This window comes from Mya arenaria, chromosome 4, assembly GCF_026914265.1.
Source record: "Mya arenaria isolate MELC-2E11 chromosome 4, ASM2691426v1".
In the NCBI taxonomy this organism is placed as follows: Eukaryota; Metazoa; Mollusca; class Bivalvia; order Myida; family Myidae; genus Mya; species Mya arenaria.
In genome coordinates, this window is record NC_069125.1 from 59,302,930 (window position 1) to 59,330,845 (window position 27,916).

Genomic DNA, 27,916 nt, shown 5'->3' on the forward strand with positions numbered 1-27,916 from the left:
TTTAAGCATGTACACCTAAATGCTTGACCATAGTTGTATTTTTTTCCCAAAACTTGTACAAAATTAAAATGCAGATTTTATTTTAAATTTGAGTCCTATAAATGTGTCTTCTATGTCAGGTGATACAGATCATCCCAGATTCTTGGTCAATAGGCTTGATGTCCCAGTTCCTAAAAAAGGCCCTCCGTACAAACATGCACGAAAACCGGACCACACGTATACAGTGCATGATGTCTCGGGGAGAGAACCTGCTTGTTAAACAGGGATTTATAACTGAGCAACGGGAGCCTGTAGTCATGAATGATGAACGGTGAGTTTCAGTGATATAGATCTGGGTCAGTGCTGTAAAATCGTCAATTACAAAAGGCAATATCTGTTCAAATTTATGGATAAATGATCATCACATTATTCAGGTCAGTTTCAGCTTTTAATATTGTCTTAAATATTAGACAGCACTTATTAGAAAGTTCTTTCAATTTCATGAAGTTCAAACCACTTAAAGTTATTACTTTTCAAGAATGGTTTAATGATCAATTTAAGAATTATTGTTGTTTGAAATGTAACACTTTATGTCTGACATTCTCAAATATCCATATATATTTTCAGTGCTTGTGCGGTGTGCAATAGAACGTTTTCCGACCCAGCCTTTGTCAGATATCCAAATGGCATTGTGACTCATATACATTGTGCTAAGAACAAACATGTGTGTCCAGTGACTGGTAGGCTTTTCAGCACAACTAAACACTCATGACAGCAGGAAACCACAGAAACAGTCTACATACAGTAGCTTAGAATGAGCTTTGTGCCAAAGAAGTCACACCATTGTATCAAGTTAAACTTTGATAAGTGAGGAAGAGAAAATTATAACAGATAATCATATTCAGCTTTAGGTGCATTATAATTTACCAGAACTGACAAATATCTTTATGTTGCTGACGTTCAGAATAGTCAGAATATCAGTAATCCACAAAACCTAGATGTTGTGATATTTATGTTTGTGTTCATTTCAATTTATTTCATCTTCTTTTTCTTTACTTTGTAGAATCAATGTAAGCAGAGATAAGGTGCATGTATTATGAGACATGTTTAGCCTTTGAGTCAGCTTAATTCATGTGTATGTTGACATTTTACATCAAGTTAATTTGTAATGTTGAACTAAACTATGAGGTCAGTGTTGTAAATTACTGGCACAAATTTCTCCAAAGTTCTGTAGCGTAACAAACTTAATAAATTTTACTAAATTAAAACTCATTTATCATGATCATCATATAGATAATTTACTTTAATGTGAAAATATACAAAGTCAAAAATAATGAGCTTATTTTGATCCTGTTATAAGGGATTTAAGATGTTGGAGACTTTCTTTGATTTATAGTTAAAATAAGAATAATGCACTTGCCCTTAAAGCACATCAGTATTCTTGCACTGTACTACAGAAACATCTAATTTATTAATATTGCATCTTTTCCTTAAAATTGACCTGTAACTGTTTTAATTTTTAGGTAGAATGTGTAATGCCCAATCTGTACTATCCAATCGAAATATGATAAAAGAAATTAACGCATTAGTTAGTTTGAGAAATAAAGTATTTCGAAAAATTTCACTGTAGTAAAATATTCTCAAGATGCTTTTGTAGTACAGCCTCTGTTGTAGTTGTGTAAGAAATTAATGTTTTAAACGAGTTAGGTGGGCACAGGTACTTATAGATCCAAGTATCTGTGAATATCTAAGGTTTTATTTTCAGTAATTTGGAAGTTTCATGACGTCTGTATGTCAAAGGACATGTTTATCCTCATTAACATATGAGGCCAACCTACCTGGGTATTTCCTCAAGTTCTCTATTGCAGTTCAGGTTGTTATTTATCGGTATGGATATGGCCGATATTTTCATTGGCTAACGACAAAACCATAATTCATTTGCATTTAGTTTATTTCCCAATTCAACCCATTGCAAAGCTACATTTTAACATTTTTATTCTGTTTATTGTCTTGTTTACTTAAATATTATGTGATAGCAATTACTGTATAAAAAATATAATAAAATACAATAAATTCTTGTATATGTATTCTTATTTTCAAATACTTTTACAGTGATATACGGCGTGTGCATGGACATATTGTACAACAATTACCTACTACAAAACACAGGAATGTACCAGTTCATGATTAGATATTGCAGTATGATTCAAGACTTGAAAGCTTAAAACCTTATTATATCGATTAAATATGAAGGGCTATTTCAGTAAAACATAACCCAAGGGGGGGAAGGCAATTATTTAAATACTGGTAGTATATGGGTGGATGTCTTTTTACTAATTTGGACCCAGAAGGGGTTAATTTGCTCCTGTAGGAGGCGGTATATTTTAAAAGCACCTTTACCCCAGGGGTTATATGTGTCATTGGAATAGCCCTAATCTATTGTAAATAAATCTAATGTTTTTAAGATGTTAAAAATGGCTTTCTAAGAGAGTAGATTCCAGTAGACTTCGTAAACATGGGCACTAGTATACATTTGAAGCCCTGGAATGATCCAAGATTTTAAAAACAAACACAAATTTGCAGACATTCATCAGGAATTTCAGTGAAATAGTGTGGAGGTGACGAATTAAAATTAAAAATTGTACTTGCAAAAGTAAATAACCTTTGAAAGTCTTACTAAAACAGCTTTTAGTTTCGAGAAAAGTATAATAAGTACTCAGAAATAACATTTCGGAAGAGGTTGTATGATACATGTGTTGGTAGAATGGCTCCTCTATCATTTAAAATAGCTAGCATGAATAATGATGATATGATTCAGTGAAAAGATGCATGAGCATGAATTAACAAAAAAATACTTTTCCAACTTCCTTAACATATAAATAGGAACAACAAAAACACACATAATAATATAAGAATAATATAAAACAAAACTGACAGGACACATGGGGGAGAAACAGGTGTCTGTCAAAAAAATAATGCCCCAACCAGAATTACCCAGACCATTAAGCTCTCATTGCACAAAATGAAACAATATTCAAAAACCTTAAAGCACCTGAAAAACATTTATATCATTTTCATCTAACATATGAGGAATTTGCCACAGAAATGTGCTTTCAATATTTTACAATCAATTGCTTTATTTTCCAAATATCTTTTTGACATTAAAATTTGATTTAAAATCATAACTTGAATTATAACGCCACATTACCTTACCACAATTTACTCAATCATTGTGCATCTACAATAATGTGCTTCTCATATTATTAATGGCTGTCATTATGTAAAATGTTACCACTTTTAATGGAAAAAAATTACCTGCCTCAGCCTGTACCATATGATATAAGAGTGTTCGCTGAAGCTTTAAGCTATGTACAGTATATACAAAAGAATTCATTTGGGCATTGAAATAAATCAACTTGTTTGTATTTTTTTTCTCTGCTTGCCTTCTACGCTGGGCTACAGCTGGCCAAACATGTTCACTTTTTCACAGCTTTCCTCTGCTAAATTACAACTGGTCAAACATGTTCACTTTTTCCCGCATACTATGGCGCTGCAGACGTTTGTCGCTTTTTTTCCGTTGTATCCGCTGCTTGATGTCACTGGCAGATAGGGTGAATATTTCCTGTTCGGTTACCTCTGGGGAGCGAGGAGGGGATGGGGCGTGCTTCTTGAACATCTGGAATGTAACAACACTTTATTTTACCTGCTTTCAATACGTTTGTAAAAGTTTGGTACTATTTCCAATTTTTTGCTAAGTACTTACCGGTATATAGCATAAAAATTCGAAATTAAATTTGTGTTTCTTCAATTGTATTATTTTTAAACTGTTCAGATAATCAAGAAGTTTTTAAAATATGATTTTGTCAATTGACGTATAACTATAACTACATGATAGGATCAACCTTGAAGCAATTTTTGTCTGCCACATAATAGCAAAAGCAGCCTACAAGCCTAAAATTGCACAACAAAATAGGACAAAACAAAACATGGTCTAGATGCATAAGGCTAGTTACACAGGATAAAAAAATGTTACTAAGTTCAATTTTACATCGTGGCATCTTATCTTTGTGCATCTAATCCTGGGTTGTTTGTATAATTTGCATAATGAATCAAGTGTATGTGGGTAGCCTTTCCTTGTTAGTCTCGTGCAGTTAGTGACTAATGATGTTGAAAGGTTGTCTACAGTATGGTTCAAAAAGAGCCAAAATGTTTCATCATGTGCTAACATGTTGGCCCTGTCTGAAATATTTATATGGATATATGCAAATGAGACTTACCGTACATTTATCTCACCATATTTTACTTTCCTTTCTTCTTTGTTTGAGAGATAGTTCTTCTTATTTTGTTAGGCAATATTCTTGACATTTGATCATTGGAATTAATCTGTTGTGATCACAATGTGTCAGGGTTGTGGAACGTGATGCCTATAATGTAGCAGACCCCAATAGTTCCTGGATTTCCCAGGTGGGTTGCCTTCCCCTGGCCTCACATAACTGGACATCTGATTTCTATTGCCCATTTGTTTTGCTTTTTAGCTTATGACAGTTCACTACTGACAAGATGCTCAGCCAACCTGAACAGGAACACATGTGGAAGTGGATTCAATAGATTCTTTCATTTAAGGTTTATACTTGATGCTTATTGGACAGAAAAACAGAAAAGATCATTTGTATTATAGTCTTTATTGTAACAAAATATATGTTTTGTTCCTGGAATATTATGTAATAAAGTATATGCCAATACGTACATCAGACTATAGGCACTGGCCAGCAGAAACAAAACCCTACTCCTGACACTTCAACCAAACAGGCTTATATCAAATGGTGAACAAATTCATGACATTCATCTTCGAGTAATCTTTAGTTGCTTAAAATTTAAGGATATTAAGTCTTAAATTTCGACATGATTGACTGCTAATTGCTATACAATGGAGAAGCGTGTTTGGAAGAAATGACAGCCTCTATCTATGTGTGGTCGCTGTATGAACAATGTTCCCGCTGATCTATCACTATTTACAACGCACAGAAAAAATCCTTTTAAGAAAACACAATTTAACAAGATAACAATTTATAATAATTGTAGTTCTCCTTGAAATGTTCTGTTACTACAAGCTAAGATTTCTGCTATGGAACTAGACATTTCTGGTCTATTTCCATAACTTTAGCATAAGCTCCAGTCACCATAAGTCCGCTCTATGAACAGTGTCTATAGTTGAGATATTTCATTGAAAAAATTCTGCAGTGTTATAATGGCATAATGATCAATCACATAAGAAATATGAAATATATACAAATGCCATCATTGAATTACTTCATGTTAATTCTACACAAGGAACTAAAGGTTAATACATGTGGGTTAGTTGGAAGCAACACAATTATCTTGTCCTCGGAGTCTCAGGCAAACAGTTACTTTATCTAGCACTTAAAAAATACATGAACTTTAAAAATAGAGAGATCTTTCTAAAACCTTTTTTCTGAGAGCAATTATTATTTTTGTAATTTCAATAATATCTTATGTTTCGAGGAAATGAAATTACCCAAACATATTATTGCACCATTTCAACAAATATTCACAAGAACTCTTTATAAAATCCAATTAAAAAAATTGTCTTGTTTCTTTGGTAGCACTCTAAAACAATGAGCAACTTGAGAACAATTTGGAAACAGCAACATTAATGATCTATAATCACAGTCCAGAAATAGAACAGAATCTTTAAACATTACAAGACAAAACTCTGGCCAAACATGATAAGAGGCAAGATTCACATTTGTTGGCTGCAGACAAGTTGTGGATTAACCAAAGATTATGGTATTTTATTCCCTCAGATGGGCAAAGGAATCAATCAATGTCAACCATTCACTGCTGTTCTACAAGATTTATGGATATACAAACTAAAACAAATTTGAACTTAGATATTTATGGCCTACACTGAATCTACTTTACATGTCCTACACTGGTCGATACAGATATAAGTTGCTATGTTTTACAAGGCAAAGAGACAGTTGTGTTGACTCAGTGACCAGGGTCAGATACATATGGGTTTGGCTATCTTCAACCGGTCATATAATCAATAATACATAGTCTCACTACTGGTCATTCTTTGTTGGCACCAATTAAGCAAGTTAAAATATTTTGTCAAAAAACAATCTATACAGCTAATTGCTTTTCATTTTCAGCAAAAACATACTAAAAAAATAATAAACTTTAACATCAAATAGATCATTTATTATAAAGATTTCTTCAACAGAACAAGAGTTTTAGTATAACATGTATGAAGTAGAATTATACATAAAGAAAGTGTACACACTCTGCTTATGATATAAATGATTTTACAAACATGAAAAAACAACATGACAAAGCATGATGACAAACTCAAAGAAGATATAAAAATTCAAGGGCTCAGAGCAAGACGAATATAATTCCTTACTAAGTAGAAGGAGTGTGTTTGTGTTGTGCTGAGCCCAAGATATGAAAGTTTGTCATTCTCACATAAAGTTATCTCATGCATAGAATATACAATACATCAACTCCTCTAGACTAAGTAAATTGGATTCCTTAAACAAAAACCTCTGACATTAATGAATGGTGACATTTACAACTTAGGCAAAAAAAGCAGTTCTTTTTCTTTCCCAAGCAAGGAGAAAATAATACTGCAATAGCTTTTTTAAAATACACTTGAAATCTCTCCAACTTCATAAAATATCAAATATCCATTCATAAATGTCACAAAAAATGAGAGAAATATTTTTTATGAAAATAAATTCATGGGGGACAATCAATAATTGGAACAAAGTACGATGATTTGGTAAATTACACCTGGAATGTAAGTGGCTAGGCCCAGATGAGATGAGCACATGTGCTGAAACAACCATAAACAAAATACGACCATTACTGTTAGGCCAAGAACCTTTCTTAACAACAAAATCTCCTTAAATATTCATCATAAACAAACTTGCTCCATTCACATATGACAAAAAAATGTGTCAAGGCATTTTGCTATCTATAAGACAATACATTTTTTTTAAATACAAAGGCAAAGAAAAGAGCTAAGTGTGTGAGCATTTTACTGCGCTAGAAAAAAAGCAATAATGCTGTGAGCACAAAAATGGTATAAAAATCAAGTGATTGTTTATTGAGATACGCTTGCGCTACATTATACACATGTACGATTTATTCCTACTCAAACACAAATCCATTCATCAACTTGATAACTGTTGATTTCCCTTGTGATAGTTTGCAATGCACTATTCACAACTTAATCATAAGCTTTTCATGTCTAAACTCTCCCATGTTGCAATAGAAAGGCTCTTCATAATATTCACCTTTTTAAATACAAACTCAATTTACTTGGAATAGATATGGGGAAATTATCAAATACATTTGATTTTTTTTCTTTCCTAATCTTGCATCTATACACACACTAACACTGATAATATTACCACTATAAGATGGACAAACACTGTACATGAGCACACAATCTGATAACAACAAGTGAATCCACAGTTGTTAACCCCACAAATTCAGGTGCGAATGAAAGGTATACTATTAAATGTATAAGCGAAATACAAACATCACATTTTGCTTTGGTCAAATACATGTAACCGTTCCCATTACATTATTATAACACAATGCCTAAAAAGGGAGTAAACAAATTATTCATTGTTACACAAGTTGCATTGCAATCTGTTCCGTATATATCTGGGTATATAAAATGTTAGATATTCAAGCTTCAAAAATGTGCATTCATAGTTATGGCAGCTTTATCAATTTTGCAGATAAAGTATATTTGAATAGGCAAATCAGGGTAAACAAAATTTATAGGTATATTTTCGTCTCAAAAGTTAATATTCCACATCAACTCCCATAAAAAGTTACTTCACAGTTTATTTGGGTAGAACAAAAAGGTCTGACCAAACAATATAATATATATATCTCTAAATACAGTCACTGCTATGTGTTATATGTATAATGAATTTGAATACACAATTATTTACTAGTTATAAAATGATCACATTTTCTGGAAAATCTCGAATTTCGATTTAAAGTCCATGTTGGATTTTTGTTTTGGGTCGTTCTTCTTTTTGGATGCGATGCGTTCTCTCATCTCCTTGGCCGAGACGTTCATAGACAGGAAGTCAGTGCCATTAGCCTGCGTGGGCTGCGAGTTTGTGATGGCTGGCTCCTGTAACACAGAGAAAACACACATGGAAACCGTCAAAGTATCTGTCGTACACAGGAAGTTTTGAAATACTGACCAAGCATTAATTTCTGGGTATTTGCAAGAGGTTCAGATTTTTAAGCACTTGACTATAGAGGAGAGGCTTAGGTTAAGCACTTTGATTATAGAGGAAAGAGCTTGAGATGTTGCACTTGATGGTTATAAGTGTTCAATAATTGGAGCTCTTCCTACAGTTTGTGTTAACTGACATAGTCCTGCTTGGACTTTTAGGAAGGAAAGACACATAAAAAGTCTTATCTCAAACTAAAATAGACATATAGCAGTAATTAATTGGTCTGTTTACAATACTAAGTGTTCACGCTCATGTCTCTGCCAATGGGATCACTGGATTAATAAAGCTGGCTTTACAGTACTTAGTGTTCACGCTCATGTCTCTGCCAATGGGATCACTGGATTAATAAAGCTGGCTTTACAGTACTTAGTGTTCACGCTCATGTCTCTGCGAACGAGATCACTTGTAGGGTTTCACATTTAAACATGTAGAAAGCCTCTATCAAAAACAACTGCCAAATTTCCATGTAGTCATTAATGAACAGTTAGCATGTATTTTTGGTCTTCTGAACAATAAGGTCAGCACCAGGCTGACTGCCTTACTATACATAGAAAACATACCTTCAAATGATTGGCTTTTAAGACTATGAATGATTCCTGCCATTTCCTCAAGATCAAATTCTACAATTTATGTATCAAATGCAGTTGAATGGTGTTTAATATCTGAAGTTATTATCTGTTTAGACAGAGCACTACCAATGTAAGGCCAAGAGTGTATTACCTACTTACCAACTCACTGATAAATTTATGCATCTTTTTATAACCACTAAAGTGCTTAATTGAATATCCATCAAAATTCTTAAGGCTGTTCAGACAAGAATATAATTGAGTGAAATTTCTGCTGTGTTACCTGAAGTTTAATTTTCAAATAATATTAAATAACCACACCACAATTACAATACATCAAATAACATTGTGGGAAATCCTAATAATTGAATGAAACAATTAAACTAATTAAATCTAAGAGTAAAATTAATAGTTTTCAATTCTAATTAATTCCCTTGTGTCTGCAACTCTTTTATTTTATCATAATTGTCATATATGGTTCTTCCCCTTTCACAACGTTCTGTACAAATCAATTGCACCTCAGATGCTTTATACAAAGAATTATAACTAGAAGTTGTTACCATATTTCATTTTTGTCATAATGTGCCCTATTTTGGTGTAATTATAAATAAGTTTCCATGTATGTTGTGAAACAAAGCAAAACGGTAAAAGCAAATTTTACTCTGAAAGCAGCCCTAATTCATTGAAAACAGCAGTTTACCAAACCATTTTGCAGCTGCGTCTTTGTTCAAATTTGAAATTTGTCTAAATAACATTGATTTCTTAACAAAATATGATGCTGAAGTTCATGCTGCTTTCAAAGCCTATCCAAAGCTGAGCAAAAAGTAAGCTACTTGTATAAAATTATGGCACTGTATTATATAACAATGGTTTGTTAGGTTCTATACTTGATTATGTCTATGTTCGTTTATAGCAGACTATTAGCATTGGTGAATAATACTATAGATAATAAATGAGTTGTTAATAGACCGCTTGTAGTGATATTATGTGCAGAAGTATACTCATATAAACACATAGAACATCACAATACAGCATGGCACAATAGGCATAAATGATTTCTCTTATTTCGACTACCACACACTAAAATGTTTAGTTTATATGATAGCAGATTGACTGACCTTTATTATCTATACACTTTGAGCAAATTTGTGACAGATAATTTAAGGCGATTTCATTAGATTCAATTATACACACCTCGTCTTATCACACTGACAATTTACTTAGTTGATACAGTACACTTACTTAGTTGATTTAGTATCGAAATGTATTCTGAGTATCGCATTGACAGTCATTCACTCATTTAGGAAATGTTCACACCAAATTCTAAGACATTTATTTTTAAAGAAAATTAATGGCAATTTTGAATCAGAGTAAATGGTAAGTGTGGTATCAACGCAAGTTATACATTACTTGGTATAGAGTGTATGTTGCAAAGAAATAAACTTCTCGTTAATCCTATAAATCTTGGACAAAATGACAGAAACATAAAATTTAAAGCGGCACAAAAACATAAGCCCATGAGTCATGGTTCAATAGCTTAAGACTCACCACTCTTGTTTGCTGGGGGGCTGGGCGGCTGTCACCATTGGTTACTGCAGAACCTGAAATAATACAAGTTAGATAGTAAAAACTCAGTATCATGGTTTTCAATAATAAATCTGGGAAATGTAAAATCCCTGAGGCATCTTTAGAGACAAAATGAGTCAAGCATTTTACATCATATGGCGATAAAATTCTGTCTGTCCCAGAAGAAGACTAATGGCCCGTCAAATGTCCTGAAAGCTCACAGACATATACACGCAGAATGTCATCTCATATGTAATGTATGGCAATGCATCATATGAAATGTGACCAGGCAAATCTGACAAGTGGTCAGTGCTTTGATTTTGATTATATTTAGAAAATAGTACACTTTTTTGGAGCTTCAACAATTAGTATGCTGGCAATACTTTCAAAGACAAAACATTATAATACTTATAATTGCCTGAACATGTCAAATCAAAGGATAGCTCAAGTGTCTTATAATAAGCAGATATTATCAAACTAGAAGTGTTCAGGCTCCTGCCTCTACCAATGAGATCAGCCAGTCTGATCCTGGTTCAATCATCCAGAAGAGCTGTGACAACCAAAATTCTATGAAGCAGATAACAACCACCAAATTTCCTTTAAGTCATAAATTGGTGAATATGAAGTGAGGAATCTAGAAGCTTGCGCATGTTCACTGGCTAGTAAAGAGCACTAAAAATATAGCATTTATTTTTGGCCTGCTAAAATATTAGTCAGCGCCTGGCTAAATCCAGCCTGCCAATTTCATCGTTAAATAAAACCCAAAATAAACATTATAAGTCAGATTGTAATTTTTATATATTGTATTCCTCCTTATTACCTAAACAATACGTAACCATTACCATATAAATTTTACGGAACATAACTAAATGATACAGACCTATCCCTCGAACACTAACCACTATCTATAAACAGGCATGACAATAAATTCAACAACACAATTTTATGGCAGCTTAAAGCACTATCATACTAAATACCTGTGTTGTTCTCTGAACTTTCTCTTTCACCTAAATTCTCCATTTAGAACTTATTTTCCTTCAGGATTTATCAGCTAGTAATGTAATGTATTTTGTTCCAGACTGAATATGTTTGCTGGGTCGCAGATCTCCCTGAACTCTCTGCAATTTCTCTGCAACTATCGGGAACATTGCCAGAAAGCTGCAGATCTCTGAAAACCTCCACTAAAATTTCTCATAACCTGAAAAATGCCATAGGTCATGCAAAAAAAAAAATGGAAAGTTGCAATTATGAGTAAATGCCAGCTTCAGTAGATCTTGAGAATAAATGACTTTTATTCAACAATTAAGCTTCAGTTTTGCAACATGGATTAGTTAGAGTTAATTTGGAACTGAGCTGTGACAGGAGAGATTAATTTTGGCAAATAGTAGTTCCCAAGTTAAACTTGACCTGTATTTTTTTTAACATGGTGTTAAAACATGTGTACCAAAACAAATGTTGACCCTAATTTAGTTATAATCTGGACACCATATTTTAGCAAAGTTAAAAAGGGGCCGTTACTCCTCCAAAAATTATTTTAATCTGTGAACCCTTTCATGAGTTATTGTCTGGACATGACTGACTGACTGACCGACAAACTGACCGATAAGCCCATTGCTCTTACACCCCCTCCAAACTTTCATTGTTTTGAGGGGTAACACTATCAAGAGAAGGTAATACTATTTCATTTACTTTCTGTTTTTCATTGAATAATTTAATCACATATTGCAACTTAACAGAAATTGTGATGAGACTATGCCATGAACAGGGTAGAACCATTCAATAACATTTTATATGTTAAAGACCCTTCATTTTGAGCAAACAAGTATGTAACTGAATGCTTATAATCAGCACTAACAGTATGTGAAACAGGACAAAAAAATTTTTTTATAAAACTTTTGGTAGGTTACACATCACGCTGACTTTTATATCCTAATGAGAGGGATAAAAACCTTAAAATAAACCTCTTAAAAACTCTGAAACTGTATATTATGCCATTATAATCCTGCCTACTGCAGACATAACTGACAACAACTTAATGGAACCATAATATTAAACATTGCTGGTGAAATACTGCAACAATCATTGTAATTGTAGCCACCAGTACTAGACATTGGCATACATTTACACAACACAGCTAAAAGCCAGTGACTTTCTTCATAACTGAGTATAATGTCAATGACAACAGATGAGCCAAGTTTCAAGTGACTACCTCGAGTTGCTTAAAATCAATGCATCAAGCTGCTGCACATGACACCAAATTACAATATTTCCATGACTTTTCTTCAAAATTGCAGAAAGATTGAAAATTAATGTTTCCATTTGTATTTCTGTTGATAGAAAAATTTGCCACCCACTCAAGTGCATTAACCACAGTGTGTCATTCCCTAGCGATGGAAAGGTTGCTAATATTGGAGCCCCCACCCTACTGTGTGGGAGTCATGTTTGTGGAATCCTGTCAGCAATCAACTATTCAACCAAGCAAATGTGGCAAAAATGTATGTATAGGCTATACATCACTTAAATTAATCTATTAATTATCCTGGTTCAAAGAATTGCTCCAATTGTGACAACTACGGAATTTGTAATTGTTTTCTATATGAGCAACTTGGACATCTGATAGATGAAATTTCAGAAAAGACGAAGCTAGGCGACCTGCACTCATTCATATCATTTATTATACTGTGAAGTTGCATTCCAAAATCTTAATGGTTGTAGGGAAGATAAGAAATGTTTTATTTTAGAAAGCAATGGCATGTGAGTAAATACCGGATTGACAGGATTAAAAACATCAAAATCAGACATTGAGCGTCAAGCCAATCTCACCCATATAAAAGGGGGATTTAATAGTCTATAACAACTCCAAGTGTTTGGTCAGTCAGCATTATTCTTCATATTGTCTGATTTCAAACTGATATTCTAGAAAATAACAGAGATCATCAAGGGCTTACATGAAGCATTTTGAATTGTATGCCTGTATGTTGGGGGAGCCGTCAAAATGTGAATAAGAGCTTTTTAAACTTTGTTTGGTATATTATACACTCCTGGGGCTGCCCCCTCTTTTAGGAACATTTTGAAGAAAACATGTTTCATGCATTCTGAACGCCAACATTCAGTGAACTAACTACAAATTTTAACTAGTAAAATGTGGCATGTACATGTATACCCTCAGCCTTAAATTTAAAACGTGACATCGAGATTAAAGAGCAGGTGCCATTTTAGGAGAACCAAAATTGATTTGTTCACCCAGGCATACTGAAGTACACCTTATTACGTCCCTAGAGATTCAACAAACTGGAATTATGTGAATTGGATGTGTCCCCTGTCAAAACGCTCATATTGTTTCTAGTTATGGTCACCATGACCTAGACCTTTCACTAACTGAGCATACAATAAATAGGGGCCATCCTCTGATCATGAGCAATGTGCATACAATGTTTGAAGACTACACAAAGTCATTAAAAAGTAATGAATTCGAAAAGAAGTGTGACGCCGGCCAACTACGCAGGTACTGACACCAGACAGCTAGGGTAATCCCTTTGTGTCTACCATGCTTTGCAGGCTTAACAAAAAACATGACTATACCATTAGCTGTCTTGCAAAATGAGGTATAATGGTGCCTATTCTGGATTTACCTAACGCGATGCAAAGTGCTAAATATGGTTCATCTGCTGTAATAGATTGTTGATTCATTCTGCCAGACCTATATTCATTGCACATTTCATTGTGGACACTAGAGACTTCAGATCCATATTTATCCTCAAATGTTAGCCTAAATACCATTTGCTCTCAGACAAGTGATAATTTTTACAAAAACCCACTGATCAATACAAACAATCATCAACTCCTAAATTGTTAGGAACCATAAATTGACAGATAGATAAAGCCTCAAGTTTTCAATACAGGAATTTGATCATTTATCCAATATTTGGGATGCCCTGACATTTCCACCCATCAAATCTCTTTTCCAGATAACATTTTGGCCATTTATACAGCTCAATACAGCCGAATTTACCCTGTAACATCGGGTGTAAAGATCACACAATCCCACAGAAAAGGGAATGCTGCTAGACAAGTCATCATCGGAGAAAATATTGAAACAAGAGGGCCAAGATGGCCTTATTGAACAAAGAGTTCTTTAGATAACTGATCAAACAATTTACTGCACGTCGCAAGCCAAAACGCCTGCCCGACCCCCGCCCTTAGGCTGCAGGTGAAACTATAATATGTCCAGTTTCTTTTACAGGCATAAAAAACGTGAAAGAGCACAAGTTATTGTTACTGTGGATAAGTTCATGAAGTTTGAAATTAATATCCTAAATGATTGTAAAACAATGAAATTATTTATAAAACAAGAGCCGTCGTAAGGCGCGCTCGACTTTGACGCTTTGACTTAGAAGTGAATACAATAACAATGTAATATTACCAAGTTTGCTCTATTTATGTCAAACCTAACTAAAATTATTCACTACATAAGGTGACTTTGATGCTGCCCTCCCACCACCCAAAAAATGAAGCAAGTCATTGAAATAAATTGATTTCCCATTATGAAAATGTGGTAAAAAATATACAAATATGCCTTTCAAAAGAAATTAAAAAAAAAAAAAAAAAAAAAAAAAATCAATGACCATATAGTATAGCCCTCCTTGTTTTCCCTTGGTAAAAAACTGGTAAAGAATGTAAAAATCTGCCTGTCAAAAGAAATAATAATAATTAAAAAAAACATATTCAAGGGACATAATTTGTATTTAGGTTAAAATGGAGTTATGTTTCTTGTTGTAAGATGGTTGTAAATAATTTTGAATTTTATTAAGTGCATTGAATGAAAGGTATATAAGTTTTTTTTATTAAAATCCCAACTTGCCCTTAACTTTAACCTGCCTAAAACTTTAACCTAAGTCAATCAGGGGCCATAACTTGTATTACGGATATGGAGTTATGTAACCTCATTGGGTGATGGTCCTGAACAATTGTGTGAAGTATTAAGTCAATTGAATGAAGGGTATAATAAATATCCCAACCTGCTCTAAAACTTTAACCTAAGTCAATCAGGGGCCATAACTTGTATTAAGGATAATATGGAGTTATGTAACCTCATTGTGTGATGGTCCTGAACAACTGTGTGAAGTATTAAGTCAATTGAACAAAGGGTATAGAAGTTATTAAAATGTAATAAATATCCCAACCTGCCCTAAAACTTTAACCTGAATTTCATAGTCAATCAGGGGCCATAATCTGAGTAAAGAATAATATGGAGTTATCTAACCTCATCATGTGATGGCCCTGAACAACTGTGTGAAGTATTAACTCAATTGAATGAAAGTTATTGGAGTTTTAAGTGAAAATCCCAACTTGCCCTAAAACTTTAACCTGCCTTAAAACTGTAACCTAAGACAATCAGGGGCCATTACCTGTATTAAGGATAAGATGGAGTTATGTAACCTCATTGTGTGATGGTCCTGAACAACTGTGTGAAGTATTAAGTCAACTGAACAAAGGGTATAGAAGTCATTTATAAATATCCCAACCTGCCCTAAAACTTTAACCTGAGTCTCATAGTCAATCAGGGGCCATAATCTGTGTAAAGAATAATATGGAGTTATCTAACCTCATCATGTGATGGCCCTGAACAACTGTGTGAAGTATTAACTCAATTGAATGAAGGTATTGGACTTATAAGTGAAAATCCCAACTTGCCCTAAAACTTTAACCGGAAACCGAGGCCTGGGCGATTAGTATAGCCCACCTATTCTTCGAATAGTCGAGCTAAAAAGTAAAATAAAAAAATAAATGATAAAAGGGTCACATAAAAAATATCTCTGTGAAAATATTTTGTTTTCCATAATGACACATAGTGAAAAACATGTTTTTATATGAATAACAATGGGAGGAGGGCATTTGATATAATTATATGGTCACCTAAGGTACATTTTGGTTAATTTATTTTTGAATAAGGGCCAGCAGTTTCTGAGATAAGGATTTTTAACGTTTTCCTTGCCATCATGCAACCAGATGTCTGCATAGAACAACTTTTATTGAATGAATCTGGAAGAGGACCACTCAAGGAACATTCCTGTGAAGTTTGGTTGAAACTGTCACAATAGCACTGAAAAGTTGTCTGAAGGAAAACGTTGAAGACAGACGACGGATATTCGCCCTATCACAATAGCTCACACTGAGCACAAAGCGTGCAGGTGAGCTATGTAAAAAGCACTTATGAAAATGGTTATTTATCTGTCTTTAGAACCACTTATTTATAAGACAAAATAAACTCTTTGCCTGCCAGGAACAATTGTGTGTTCTATAGTCATTTGTAATCTTCGTAATACTAACTTCATGAACACATGTTTAAGACATATGAGGATTGGACATGTTTAATGCTTAGCATAACAAACATGGAAGAGTTTTATCCATTCTGAAACAACATAAAATGATGAATATCCCCAAATGCAAAGCCTGGAATGTTTTTGTCATGTTTTTGAATTAACAACATGAGCATTTGCATTATTATCATTGTATATTGTGTGATGCATTTAACAAACTTTTTTCAGACATTTTTTTATTTCATGGGCAATTACTCTTGTTAGCCAGAATGAAAGGTGACAGGCTAACATACAGATGAAATTTCATGAAATGTAGATACACTAATTTTGGTGCTACATGTTACACAAAGATTTTCTAACCATTTTTTACTGATTCAAGGGCCAAAACATGATGAGATGGGTCGTGATGCGATGAACGCAACTCCTTTCGTAATATAGACCACCAAATATTTATCCATCTGTGGGGATAATCAGAACAAATATCTTGATTATCATGTACATCTTTTCTGATTCAGTACTTTTTATTTTAGAGAATAAACAAATACCTCCGATGACACTCCCACTGCTTATCTTTTTTGTTTACAACAATCAAGCCAAAGATCAAGCCCATAGTTATCTTTAAAGTTGCACTCTCACAGATTTACCGTTTTCACAACTTTCTTATTTTTTGTCTTGGAAAGAGCAAATTTTTGCATAAATATCTGCGATGCAATGTTAAAAGATTGCTGACAAAAGATCAGATCGCCGATTTTCATATTTCCGTTAAAAAATTACTGTTTTATAGCTTAAACCGTTACTAATGGTTTAAGAAAAATGCATAAAACATAAATTTTTGAACTTAAATGTAAAAGTCTGCGATCTAATTTTTCGAAGGAGTCTTATTTAACTGCTTTCCATGGATTTTCGCTTGGCTTGTTCCAAGACAAAAAATTAAAAAGTTGTCAAAACGTTCAATCTGTGAGAGTGCAGCTTTAAGCATTTTAACAGGATGACCACCAAAATAATGACTCAAACTCAATGGTACAATTACCAATGTTAAATCAACTGAAAAGCTAACAAAAGTATTCGGACATAGGTCATTCTGGACAGACGTTTTGCCTATAGGGCACATGATACCATCATGTTTGAACTAACTTTGTCATCATCAAGGTAATTAGCCTATCTATGAACATGCATTGACCACACAAGAGTACAGCATTTTTTTCTAAAAATTAATACTTCACTATTAAAGTCACATGCTTAAAACGGAAGAAAGAATGACTTTGAAAATGATTATCAGCAAAGTTTGTAACATAAGAAGTGGCAATTCAGAGGATTATGTACCATAACTAACTTTTTATAGGATAATAATAACCGTGTATGAAATGTTATTCCTAGAATGTTCAGACAGCCGTTTAATAAGTCATACTTTGAATTGTTTGCTAAATGGAATTAATAATGATAAGAGATGTAAACAATAATTCCATAAAGGCATGAAGAGTCAGACAACTTCTATATTCTAAAAGAAAAAACTTCACACAATTTCCATTAAACTTTACACAATTTCCATTAAACCATCCATTGCAAAATTATTACAGTGCTTTTTTCACCATTTTGGGAATCCTTTCAAATTGGGAAAAACTCGTCACTTTAGTCAAATTGGAAATTCCAAATTTTCCTACAAATGAACAGGAATGCTTAAAAAAAATCGACAAAAATAAAAAATTGTAATGGAATGTGATAAACATCAACTCTTCCAGACAAATCGGTTTGGGGGTCCAAGGTTTTAAGTTGTTAAATGATATATATTATGATGTTTCGTTATAACTTACTACCTGTCATAAACTTTAAATTCCAAGAAACAAAAACAAACCATGCACTACATCTACTCAAACCTATACTCAAAAAATCAAAAGCTTATCAATATGTCAACAAATCATTTTCAACAAAATAATTTGTTCATTGAATGAACAAATTATTTTGTTGAAAATGATTTGTATGATTCAAGTATGTAGGTAATATACTTACTAGTTTTTGGGGACCTTCGAGCTGTTGCCATTCTCTTCACTTCGGACATGCTTGAGGTCACCGTAACTCCTTTACTTTTGTAGTACTTATCCGCATCTCTGTCCACCACTAACAACTTTGTTTCGTCGCCACCTTGTTTAATCCGAGAGATAACTTGCTGGTGGGTTTCATTCTCAACGTTCGCACCATTCACTTCGATGATTCTGTCGTTCTCGCGCAGACCCCCATCCTCGGCAGGGGATGCGGCATCAATTTTCCCGATATACTGGCCGCCTCGCTCCTTCTCAGCATGCAGATTGAAGCCGTAGCCGTTAAAGTCCGCCCACTTGATGATGTGGCACAGACGGGGATTGTATGGACTCGACTCTGGAACTGATACGATAAAACACCATCTTTATCAACTTGTTTAAGAGAAACTGACCTTTTTTTTAAGTTTAAAGATTCACAGGAATTTCCCAATGTCAAAATGTTGTGTCAATTAGCTTGAACAACATTTTCAAATGAAGTATTGCATTATTAAGACATTCAAAACTCCTTGTTCTTTCAATACCTTATATACCTGGTATTCAACAAATTTGTCTAAACAATAAAAGTAAGGCATTAAAGTACATTGTCTTTCTTCTCAGATTCTTGCTTCGCTGTATCTATATATCTGAAATATGCTTTGTTGGGTCATTTACAAATAGGAGACATTAAGTCCCACTAAACAGCTACTGTCAATAGGGCACTGTGATTGAAAGTGGTTATTTCCTTAAATGAATAATTATTCTACATTTAATATGTATGAGGAAATTGTGAACCGAACAGCTTTTTGTTAATCTCATAGCAATTAATTAATGGAACAAATTAAGTGTCTCATTTTATCAAAGATATTAAGAGCTAGATGAGGCAATAAATCACTGAATGCTGCAAGAAAGACACAAAAATGTCTGCAATATTATTCCTATTACCTGAAGATGAGTCCCTTGGGGTGGTCTCGCCCTTAATGACCTCTGGAAGGTCAGCCGTAATTTTGATTCCGTTGTTCTTGTAGAAGTCATCAGTATCTTGGTCGACCACCAGAAGAATGGTCTCCTCACCACCAGCTTTGATTTTCTGAATCACCTGTTGGTGGGTTGTGTCTTCAATATTCTCACCATTGACCTCAATGATTCGGTCACCCTTTTGGAGCCCTGCATCATCAGCAGGTGAGTTTGCATCGACAAGCCCAATGTATTGACCCTTCTTTTCTTTCTCTGCATGCAAGTTGAAACCGTACCCTTGGAAGTCTGGCCACTTGCGTATGTGACATTGGCGGGGATGGTAATCGTGCGAAGGGGTGTCAGCCACCACAGGGACAGGAACTGGTTCAGGCTCAGGTTCAGATTCAGGGGTTTCCTCAGGCTCCTGCTGGTCATCATCCTGGACGTCGTTGTAGCTGGGAGGCTCTTCACTAGGTGTCTCACTGGCAGGAGGGGTAGGGGGTCTTTCTTCTGTAATAAAGGCAGTTAACATTAAACATACTGAAGATAAACAGTATCAAATATTCAGGGAGTTGGCAACCACTAGAAGGTCTAATAGAGCTAGTAAGAAGAAATAAACAAACTGACATAATATCTGAGATGTACCCCTTTGCCCGTTGCAAGCAAACTGAAATCTATTTATTTCTTTGAAAGCAAATATAGGTGGAGCTATAACACTGGTATGTAATGACTATATTTTGTTGATATTAATGCGCAAATAACAGACAATAAAATTAACAGTTGGTTCGTTATGATTAATCAGACTGGAAAAGGCAAATCATATAAAACACTGACTTCATATTAATATCTTATTGGCCGTAATGGACAGATATAAGTAATGACAATACATCATAGAACTGACAGGGCGTCGTCATAATATAACATGTAATGTATTCATCATGACAAGATGCACTATATACATCAACCTGTGATAGATTATCAAATCTTCCCTAACAAATCACTGTTTTTTATAACCCTTAAATATAAAGAACTCTTTGTACAATGCAGCTTAGAAAGTGTCTTCATAGACTGGTATATAATGTACCATCCAAACCAATGTTTGCAAGTCTGCACTAGCTGTTGAACCATCTTATAACAAGATCAAGCTTTATTCTGGCAAATGATGAGTTCTGATGCTTTTAAAGGAGTTTTTTATGACGATCACCAAAAACTGTAATTGTTCATTTTATGAAATCAAGATTATGTAATTTGACTTATTGAAATAAGATTCTAAGCCTGTTCGATAAGGTGTTTTTTTTTGAGAGACTGGGGCCTGAGGTAAACAATAGAATGTGATAACTGAATATAGATGCTTCTCTTAAAGGAGCTAGACACCAGATGATACAATCTGAAAAAAAAAAAAAAAATGTCAAAAACTTACTGCATGATGACTATCATATCGCCACATGCATCGTTCGCAATTTTGTTGTATTTTTCCCATTCAAAATTTACTGGGGTTTTCTACGGCGTAAATTCCAGTAGGTTACAAAATAGCATTCGTATATTTATCTGTACTCATAAACAAATATAATATAAACTGGGAAACCATTGTGCAATATTTTTAAACAGGGAAACAGTCAGATGAGACAGCAACATGCAGGGGAGTAGCCAGCGTTACGCACTTACGCATGTGCGTCACATCAATTTGAAGAATGGAAAAAATAAATATGGCCATAAATGGCATCAAAGTCGAGGGCTAAGCTAATTATTGATATCAGAATAAAGGGAAGATAAGCTTTAACAAGCATTGTTTCTCTGTGCTAGATACGGCTAACTGAGCATGAATCAATCACTTGGTAACTACAAAGTCGGCGGCCTCGAACCTATAAATCCCTCAAAATACACATCAGTGCTCAACTTGTTAGTTCCATCTACCTTTTTTTCCCTGCGGAGCCCCCCCCCCCCCCCGAACCCCCCTACGGCTACAGGGATGTTCACCTACCACACCCTCCCCCTTTCGTGCGTAACATTCATTTACGCCCCTGACATGATTGTTGTGTTTATTATTTTAATCATGTAAAATGACTCCTTATTGGACTCCTTAATTCACATTGACAATTCTGGGCTTGCCTTGTGGATATTCATGTACCCGGTATTTGCTGATTTTTTACCATCTGGTATCTAGCCCCTTTAAGATCAATTAACTGTTGTACCAGTGTAAGATAGTACTGTAAGATAATTCATGCATGAGAGTCAAGTTTCACCAATTACACATTAACGCAAGTCGGTGTTTTTTACATGAAACATACATACATGCAATGGTTGCTTGGTGCAAAAGTATACTTTTATGTAAGACAGTATTCTGAAAGATGTTTAAGTATTCTTCAAAAAAATATATGACTCCAATGAGTAGCTGACAATTTTTAAGCTTATTCACAGGCCATGTGTGGCAGTTAAACCCATATCAAGTACATCTTAGCTCAATCCTTTATCTTTTACATTTCAACCCCCACAAAGTAAAATTCCTTAACTGTACAGAAATCTGCATTAATAGTACATTTTGTCAATCAATGACTGATATAAGTGATTTTAAACTTTCTTGTCCGTTATTTAACAAATTGTGGTCAAACTTGGAATATATACATTAAATTATACCATAGATTTTTATGATGCTTTATACATAAAGGATTGTTCAAGTCTGGTCAGGAGGCGTGTCGGTCAAGAGGCTGGCCTGTATTGGTTGGACACTACAGTTATGTCAATAAGGAAGTATGAGATAATGTTAATTATGTCCTCTATATCATAAACAAGCACTTAATCACATGACCAACCAAAAAGGTCTGATAGTGTCCTTAGGAGACTGCATAATTGTTCAGCGATAAATATTCTATAATACTTCCTTTCAACCATCACTGAAGGCCTTCAAATGTAGAGAATTGCTATATTAAAAGGCTAAATCTTTTAAATTTAAGATGAAAATGTCTGCCAATTTAATATTCATTGCAAATCATATGGTGTATATATATATTAACCCTTTGCATGCTGGGTAAATTGTCGTCTGCTCAAAAATGTCGTCTGGTTTATTCTAAATTTCTTTCAATTTACTTAAAGCTTTGGGCATTTATTGACTGAGTGGCAAACAGCTTGGAACCTGACCAGGCGCCGAGTTACTCGGCGTCTGGTCTGGTTCCAAGCTGTTTGCAAAGCCTTTAAAATCGCCATCAGCAGCCTAAGGGTTAAATCAAGCCTGTATACCAATCATGTAAATACAGAGACAGTACACTCAGGTTAAAAATCAGGAGACATTAGCTGCATGTGACACATCATTGCTTTGAAAAATAACAAAGGCTAAAATGCCAGTCTTGTTTTCACCACACAACTTCCTTTTTAACTATTAAAGTTTTGTCATGTCCTTCCAAGGTTTACATGCAAACCTCCGATATTCTTCCTCGCCAAGTAAACAGCATACCAACTTTGTAATGGAGACAATGAAAAAACGTTTCATATCTACACTCTGTAAACATTTGAAAAAAAAGACAACACTTTTCAAGGACAGAGATATGTTGCCAATTTCACAGCAGCATTTACACTGGGCTGGTATTCACAGAACCTCCTAAGTCATTTTTTAACTTAAGTTGATTTCTTAATTTTTTCGTAGTCAAATTAAAAATGGAAGTATGAATATTGAACAAAACCAATGTCTATTCAGTATTTTAGATATTTTTTTAATTATTTGATCATATGATCAGTAATTAAAGATACTGTACTTTTAAAAGGAAAATGACTTAAGATAGGAAATGACTTAAGTTGTTTTAATACCAGCCCAGGGTATTTGTACATTAGGACTCGGCTGATGATGCAGATTTTAGAACAATGATGAATTTTATAATTGCCCATGCATGAAGTGACTGACATTCCATTTATTTTCCCTACATAAGATGTAAGATTTAAAAAGCTCATTTTAACAGACAGCTCAAGTTCACCTTCATGTTCATAAATATATATATTTATACAACTCAATTCCATCAGAGCATGGCATTCAATGGAGCATGTGTGGTGTTAAGTAAGCAGCAAAAGTCTGCACTCATTGTTCAATAATAAGTGCAATGCAAGTGATTCATCAATAAACCTACTTATCCAAAACCTGATATTTAAAATTAAACAAAATCATGACTTGAATATTTTATCCACAGACTTAATGTCATTCAAAAGTTAAAAATTACTCATGCAAGCATTGACAGGATAATTTCTTTCACTTCAAAACTTGTTTATTATTCCTTAATGTTGTAAGTTTATGTGAAATATGAAATCAATGCAAATTTTATGAATTAGGTTTCAGGAAGTATAGAAAATGTATAATTATTCTCTAAGTATTCATGACAGGAAATGTGTTTGTCACATCATTACATACCGCAGACATTTTCTTTGGTTTCCTGTGTTTCTGTAACACCAGTGCTCTCTTCCTGTGTTGCAGGTTGTACCTCAATCTCTTCATAAGGGTTTGCATCATCAGTGTAAGCCTGATCCCCACCAGCTCTATGGGAGTCTGCCCTCGCTGCCACTGGAGAATCTGCTTGAGCCACTTCTTTGGTCTCCTTTTCCTGATCACCTACTGACTCTGTAATTTCTTCTTGTTTTGCAGTTTCATTTGTTCCATCAACCATATACCCTGTTTGGTCTTCTTTGCTGGTTTTATCAACTGTTGCATACAGTGGGGCATCGTCTTCTTTATCTAGTCCTGGCTTGTTGTCTTCCACATCTTGCTTGGTGTTGTCAATGTTTGATGTGGTGTCTTCAGTCTCTACATTGTTGTCCTCTGTAGGTGCACTGGCTTGTTCTGGTGTAGAATCCATGCTGATTTTTTTCTTGATTTAAATTCTTACTTAAGGAAAAAAAACTTTATATTGAATTGCAAGTAAGTTCCAAAAGATTTTAATCAGCACCAAAAACTTTCTTCAATGAAAATCTATAGTTTATCAATGTATTGTTTTCAATTGTGAGGCCAATTTATAACCTTTATTTACATAGTTCTTTTCAGTAATTTGTTTTATCACTACTGTTAAATTAATATCTTTTTTTCTTTTAAGACTATCTGGAATTAGGATACAATAATGCAAATTCCTAAAGTAATCCTATGTCAACATCTATCATGAGTTCTCACAATGAACTGACAAGAAGCTTTCACAAGGTAAATCCTGGTCTGAATGAGAACTGGCCGCAAGAAGTTTCCACGACTGTACAACGCAGTGGTTACACCCCCAGCTCTTATCAAGCATAAAATACATTCATGTGACATGAACAACCCTGCACTTTGCCACTGTGTACATACAACTGTTAAACAAGGAAAGTAAACTGTAGATGATTGAGTGCAAATGTTTCAATTGTTACTTTAAACATCATTTTAAATATCCGCCAGAAAAACACTGGAGTTCAAGATGTAATTTATTTTGTTTAAATTCTTATCTCAGTTAAACAGAGCTTACTTCAGTATTTATTTACAATTTGTCAGTGAAATAAAAAAACTTGTGATGCTTAATATATAACTTTATGACTAATGCTTTCTTTTCAATTCAATTAAACCGGACTTAATATTTCTTTTAAAAGCATTAGTAGCAGTTGTAGGGATTCATGAAAGTATATAAAAGTTAATCAAATTATTAAATGATCATGTCTCACGAAATGAGCTTTTATTTTCTAATGATGCATTTTCATAGAAAATAATTAACACATTAATTTGTCACACAACCTGTTGTAGACAGCTAACATTCTGATGCTTGCTCAAGGAGATGTCTTATGAATAACTTAAAAGTTTCTTAATTCATACGAAAGTATTTCATGTGGCAATAAATTTCAAAATGTCACTTCACAATTTTGATATCTATATTGAGACTCATCTATAAAACACTGTTATCTTCAATACTTAGTTTGATTTTCTTTACCCAAATTAATGTGTGGGAAGAATTGCCAACACTTTTAAGGGATTGTCAACTGAAATGCTCTCACTGATTTTAATAATCTTATCAGCCGATGTTTCAAATATCATAGATTTTAAACTTTAATTACCTGTTACGCCTTTCATGACAATGTAGATTTCTCTAACTTCCACTCATCATGGCTGAGCCATTTGAATATTATATTAGAAGGTGAAAGTACATGTATATAAAACTGATTTGTATATATAGCATTTAAATGTTTTTGGTATTATTTATGTAGAAAAATCTTGCTACAATAAATTGTTATCAGCTTTTAACCAACTATAACGTAACATATACATGTATGTGATTGGCAAGGATATACGCATTCTGATATTTTGCCACAGTCATAATCATAAACGATACACTATTCTTTTGATCTACTAATTTTGTAAATGATGCATTCACTATCAGAACATAATCTAAGCCGTCTTCTGAAGTCATTTACCACTCTTAAGACACTTAAGATAACTGAGTCTGAGACATTGTAGATTTTTGTAATGAATGTATCAAAATCCCCCTATTGTTGATAATTGGCAAGTTACCTGTGAGTGACATGTACATGTACTTAACACCACAATTTGATATAAACATGTCTTTAATGGTCTCCATCAAGCAGAGTTACATCATAAGATATATAAACAGAAATAATATCAACCACTGTCAAACTGCATTTATCTCGACATGGCACATATGAATTTTTCATATCCCTTGGGTTCAGAGATTTAAAAAAATATATATGAAACCTGGCCTAGTCTTCAAATTGTATTTCCCAGGTGCCAGTTAAAAAAATACTGATCAGATTAATCCACTGTCAGAATGCCTCAAAACATTCAAACATTATAAAAATTTTGGGCTTGTGCAGTCAAGTAGAATAAAGTGGGGTCCTGCTAAGAGCTACTGAGGACTAATAAAAACTTCTAAAAACTCTGTTCATGGGGAAGCATCATTTAAAAGAAAATACTTTATTATATTACTTTTACTACTGGTGTATCAAAATAAATATAACTTAGTACTGTCACTCATTTTTCAAGCCCTTTTCCAACATTACTGTTAATATTATTATTTCATTATAAACTTTAGTAACATTTCAATGTGTTTTCAAGTATGCATGAGTAGTTCTAAGTAGCTCTTAGTGTAACCACTCAAAGTGTGTGTGACAAATGACAATATAATGCACCAGTCAATTGTAGCCACAAGCCTCCAGGTTCTGGGAATAGTGGGGACTTTGACTATCGGTCCAGCCAACCCCGGGTAAAATCCCTGCACTGCTGGAATAATCCGATGATAAAATCCCTGCCGAATGCCCCCGCACCCAAGGGACCCTAGGTTAGGCCCATTTCCCGCTATATTTTGAGCAAAGACAAAACCACTGCATTTTCCCCGCTATCCACGGTATACCCCCGGACCTGGGGGGGGGGGGGGCTTGGTTACAATTGACTGGTGCATAATCAGAAAAGGAACATGTCAATTGTATATCCCAGTGACATGGTGTCATTCTTTGTGATAGTTCAATGACTTACATGCATGTTAACTGGTTACCATCAGAAATATACTGACACAATTGAATGTGTACATTTTAATTGTATATCACTACATTTACACAGTTGTGTCAGAACTTGGCGGAAACAAACTCAATGACAGAATGTACATGTACAGATGTATGTAAGCTGTGCTTGCATTTTGATTAACATAACGTCTACTGCAATGTATATAAAAGACAATCAATCAAAAAAGCATACAAACAAATATCTGCCTGATGCTACTTCATGCTTGTATAATATATTAAACATGTTTATACCTTCTTCTTCCTCTTGTCCGGAACGGGGCGGGGTCTCCATTCGGACAACTTCGGGCATGTCGCTCGACACAACAACCTTCCTTTCTTTGAAGTAGCTGTCAGTTTCCGAGTCCATGAGCAGCATGGTCACCACATCACCGGCTGCCTTGATCCGGGTGACCACCTGGGAATGGTTCTCGTTGCCAATGTTGGTGCCATTCACTTCCACAATTCGGTCACCTTCCTTCATACCCGCCGCCTGAGCAGGGGAATCGTCGTCAACTTTCCCTATGTACTGTCCCGCTCTCCCTCGCTCTGCATGCAGGTTAAAACCATACCCACCAAAATCAGGCCACTTTCGTATAGTGCATAATCTTGGCGCAAAGCTATTTTCATCACCCATTTTGTAGATATTTATCAATAATTTAAGCTATCGTTCTTCCTATTTACCTGGACCAAGGAACAATATGGCGGCTGTCAAAACTGTCGGTCAC

General features: G+C 34.3%; 2 protein-coding genes across 4 annotated transcripts in view; one reads left to right on the forward strand and one right to left on the reverse strand.

Moving 5' to 3' along the window:
• LOC128232276 (transforming growth factor-beta receptor-associated protein 1-like) overlaps nucleotides 1-2,057 on the forward strand; it is a 19,197-nt gene extending 17,140 nt beyond the window's left edge. The window contains exons 20-21 of the mRNA XM_052945747.1: nucleotides 120-310; nucleotides 607-2,057. Of these exons, the coding sequence (XP_052801707.1) occupies nucleotides 120-310; nucleotides 607-751 (336 nt within the window). The 3' untranslated portion in view covers nucleotides 752-2,057. The remainder of the gene's footprint in view (nucleotides 1-119; nucleotides 311-606) is intronic.
• On the reverse strand, nucleotides 1,913-27,912 carry LOC128232277 (Na(+)/H(+) exchange regulatory cofactor NHE-RF1-like). Of its 3 annotated transcripts, none has more exons than XM_052945750.1 (5): nucleotides 24,082-24,937; nucleotides 19,680-20,201; nucleotides 18,730-19,101; nucleotides 10,385-10,437; nucleotides 1,913-3,655 (listed from the first exon to the last, which is right to left on the reverse strand). In XM_052945750.1, the coding sequence occupies exons 1-5, from the start codon at nucleotides 24,521-24,523 to the stop codon at nucleotides 3,485-3,487; spliced, it is 1,560 nt and encodes a 519-aa protein (XP_052801710.1). In that variant the 5' UTR covers nucleotides 24,524-24,937; the 3' UTR covers nucleotides 1,913-3,484. The 3 variants fall into 3 exon arrangements, with proteins under 3 accessions (XP_052801710.1, XP_052801711.1, XP_052801708.1); XM_052945751.1 differs by lacking the exons at nucleotides 1,913-3,655; nucleotides 24,082-24,937 and adding exons at nucleotides 4,646-8,161; nucleotides 27,444-27,912; XM_052945748.1 differs by lacking the exon at nucleotides 1,913-3,655 and adding an exon at nucleotides 4,646-8,161 and having other exon boundaries at nucleotides 24,082-24,921.
• Between the last annotated feature and the right edge of the window lie 4 nt (nucleotides 27,913-27,916).

Excerpts from the sequence above, each read along its gene's own strand:
- LOC128232277 (XM_052945748.1), bottom strand. The coding sequence starts at position 24,523 with ATGGATTCTACACCAGAACAAGCCAGTGCACCTACAGAGGACAACAAT. Across the intron at positions 20,202-24,081 it reads AACCAAAGAAAATGTCTGCG|AAGAAAGACCCCCTACCCCT; the intron begins GTATGTAATGAT and ends CCTTTATTACAG. Across the intron at positions 19,102-19,679 it reads CCCAAGGGACTCATCTTCAG|TTCCAGAGTCGAGTCCATAC; the intron begins GTAATAGGAATA and ends TTATCGTATCAG.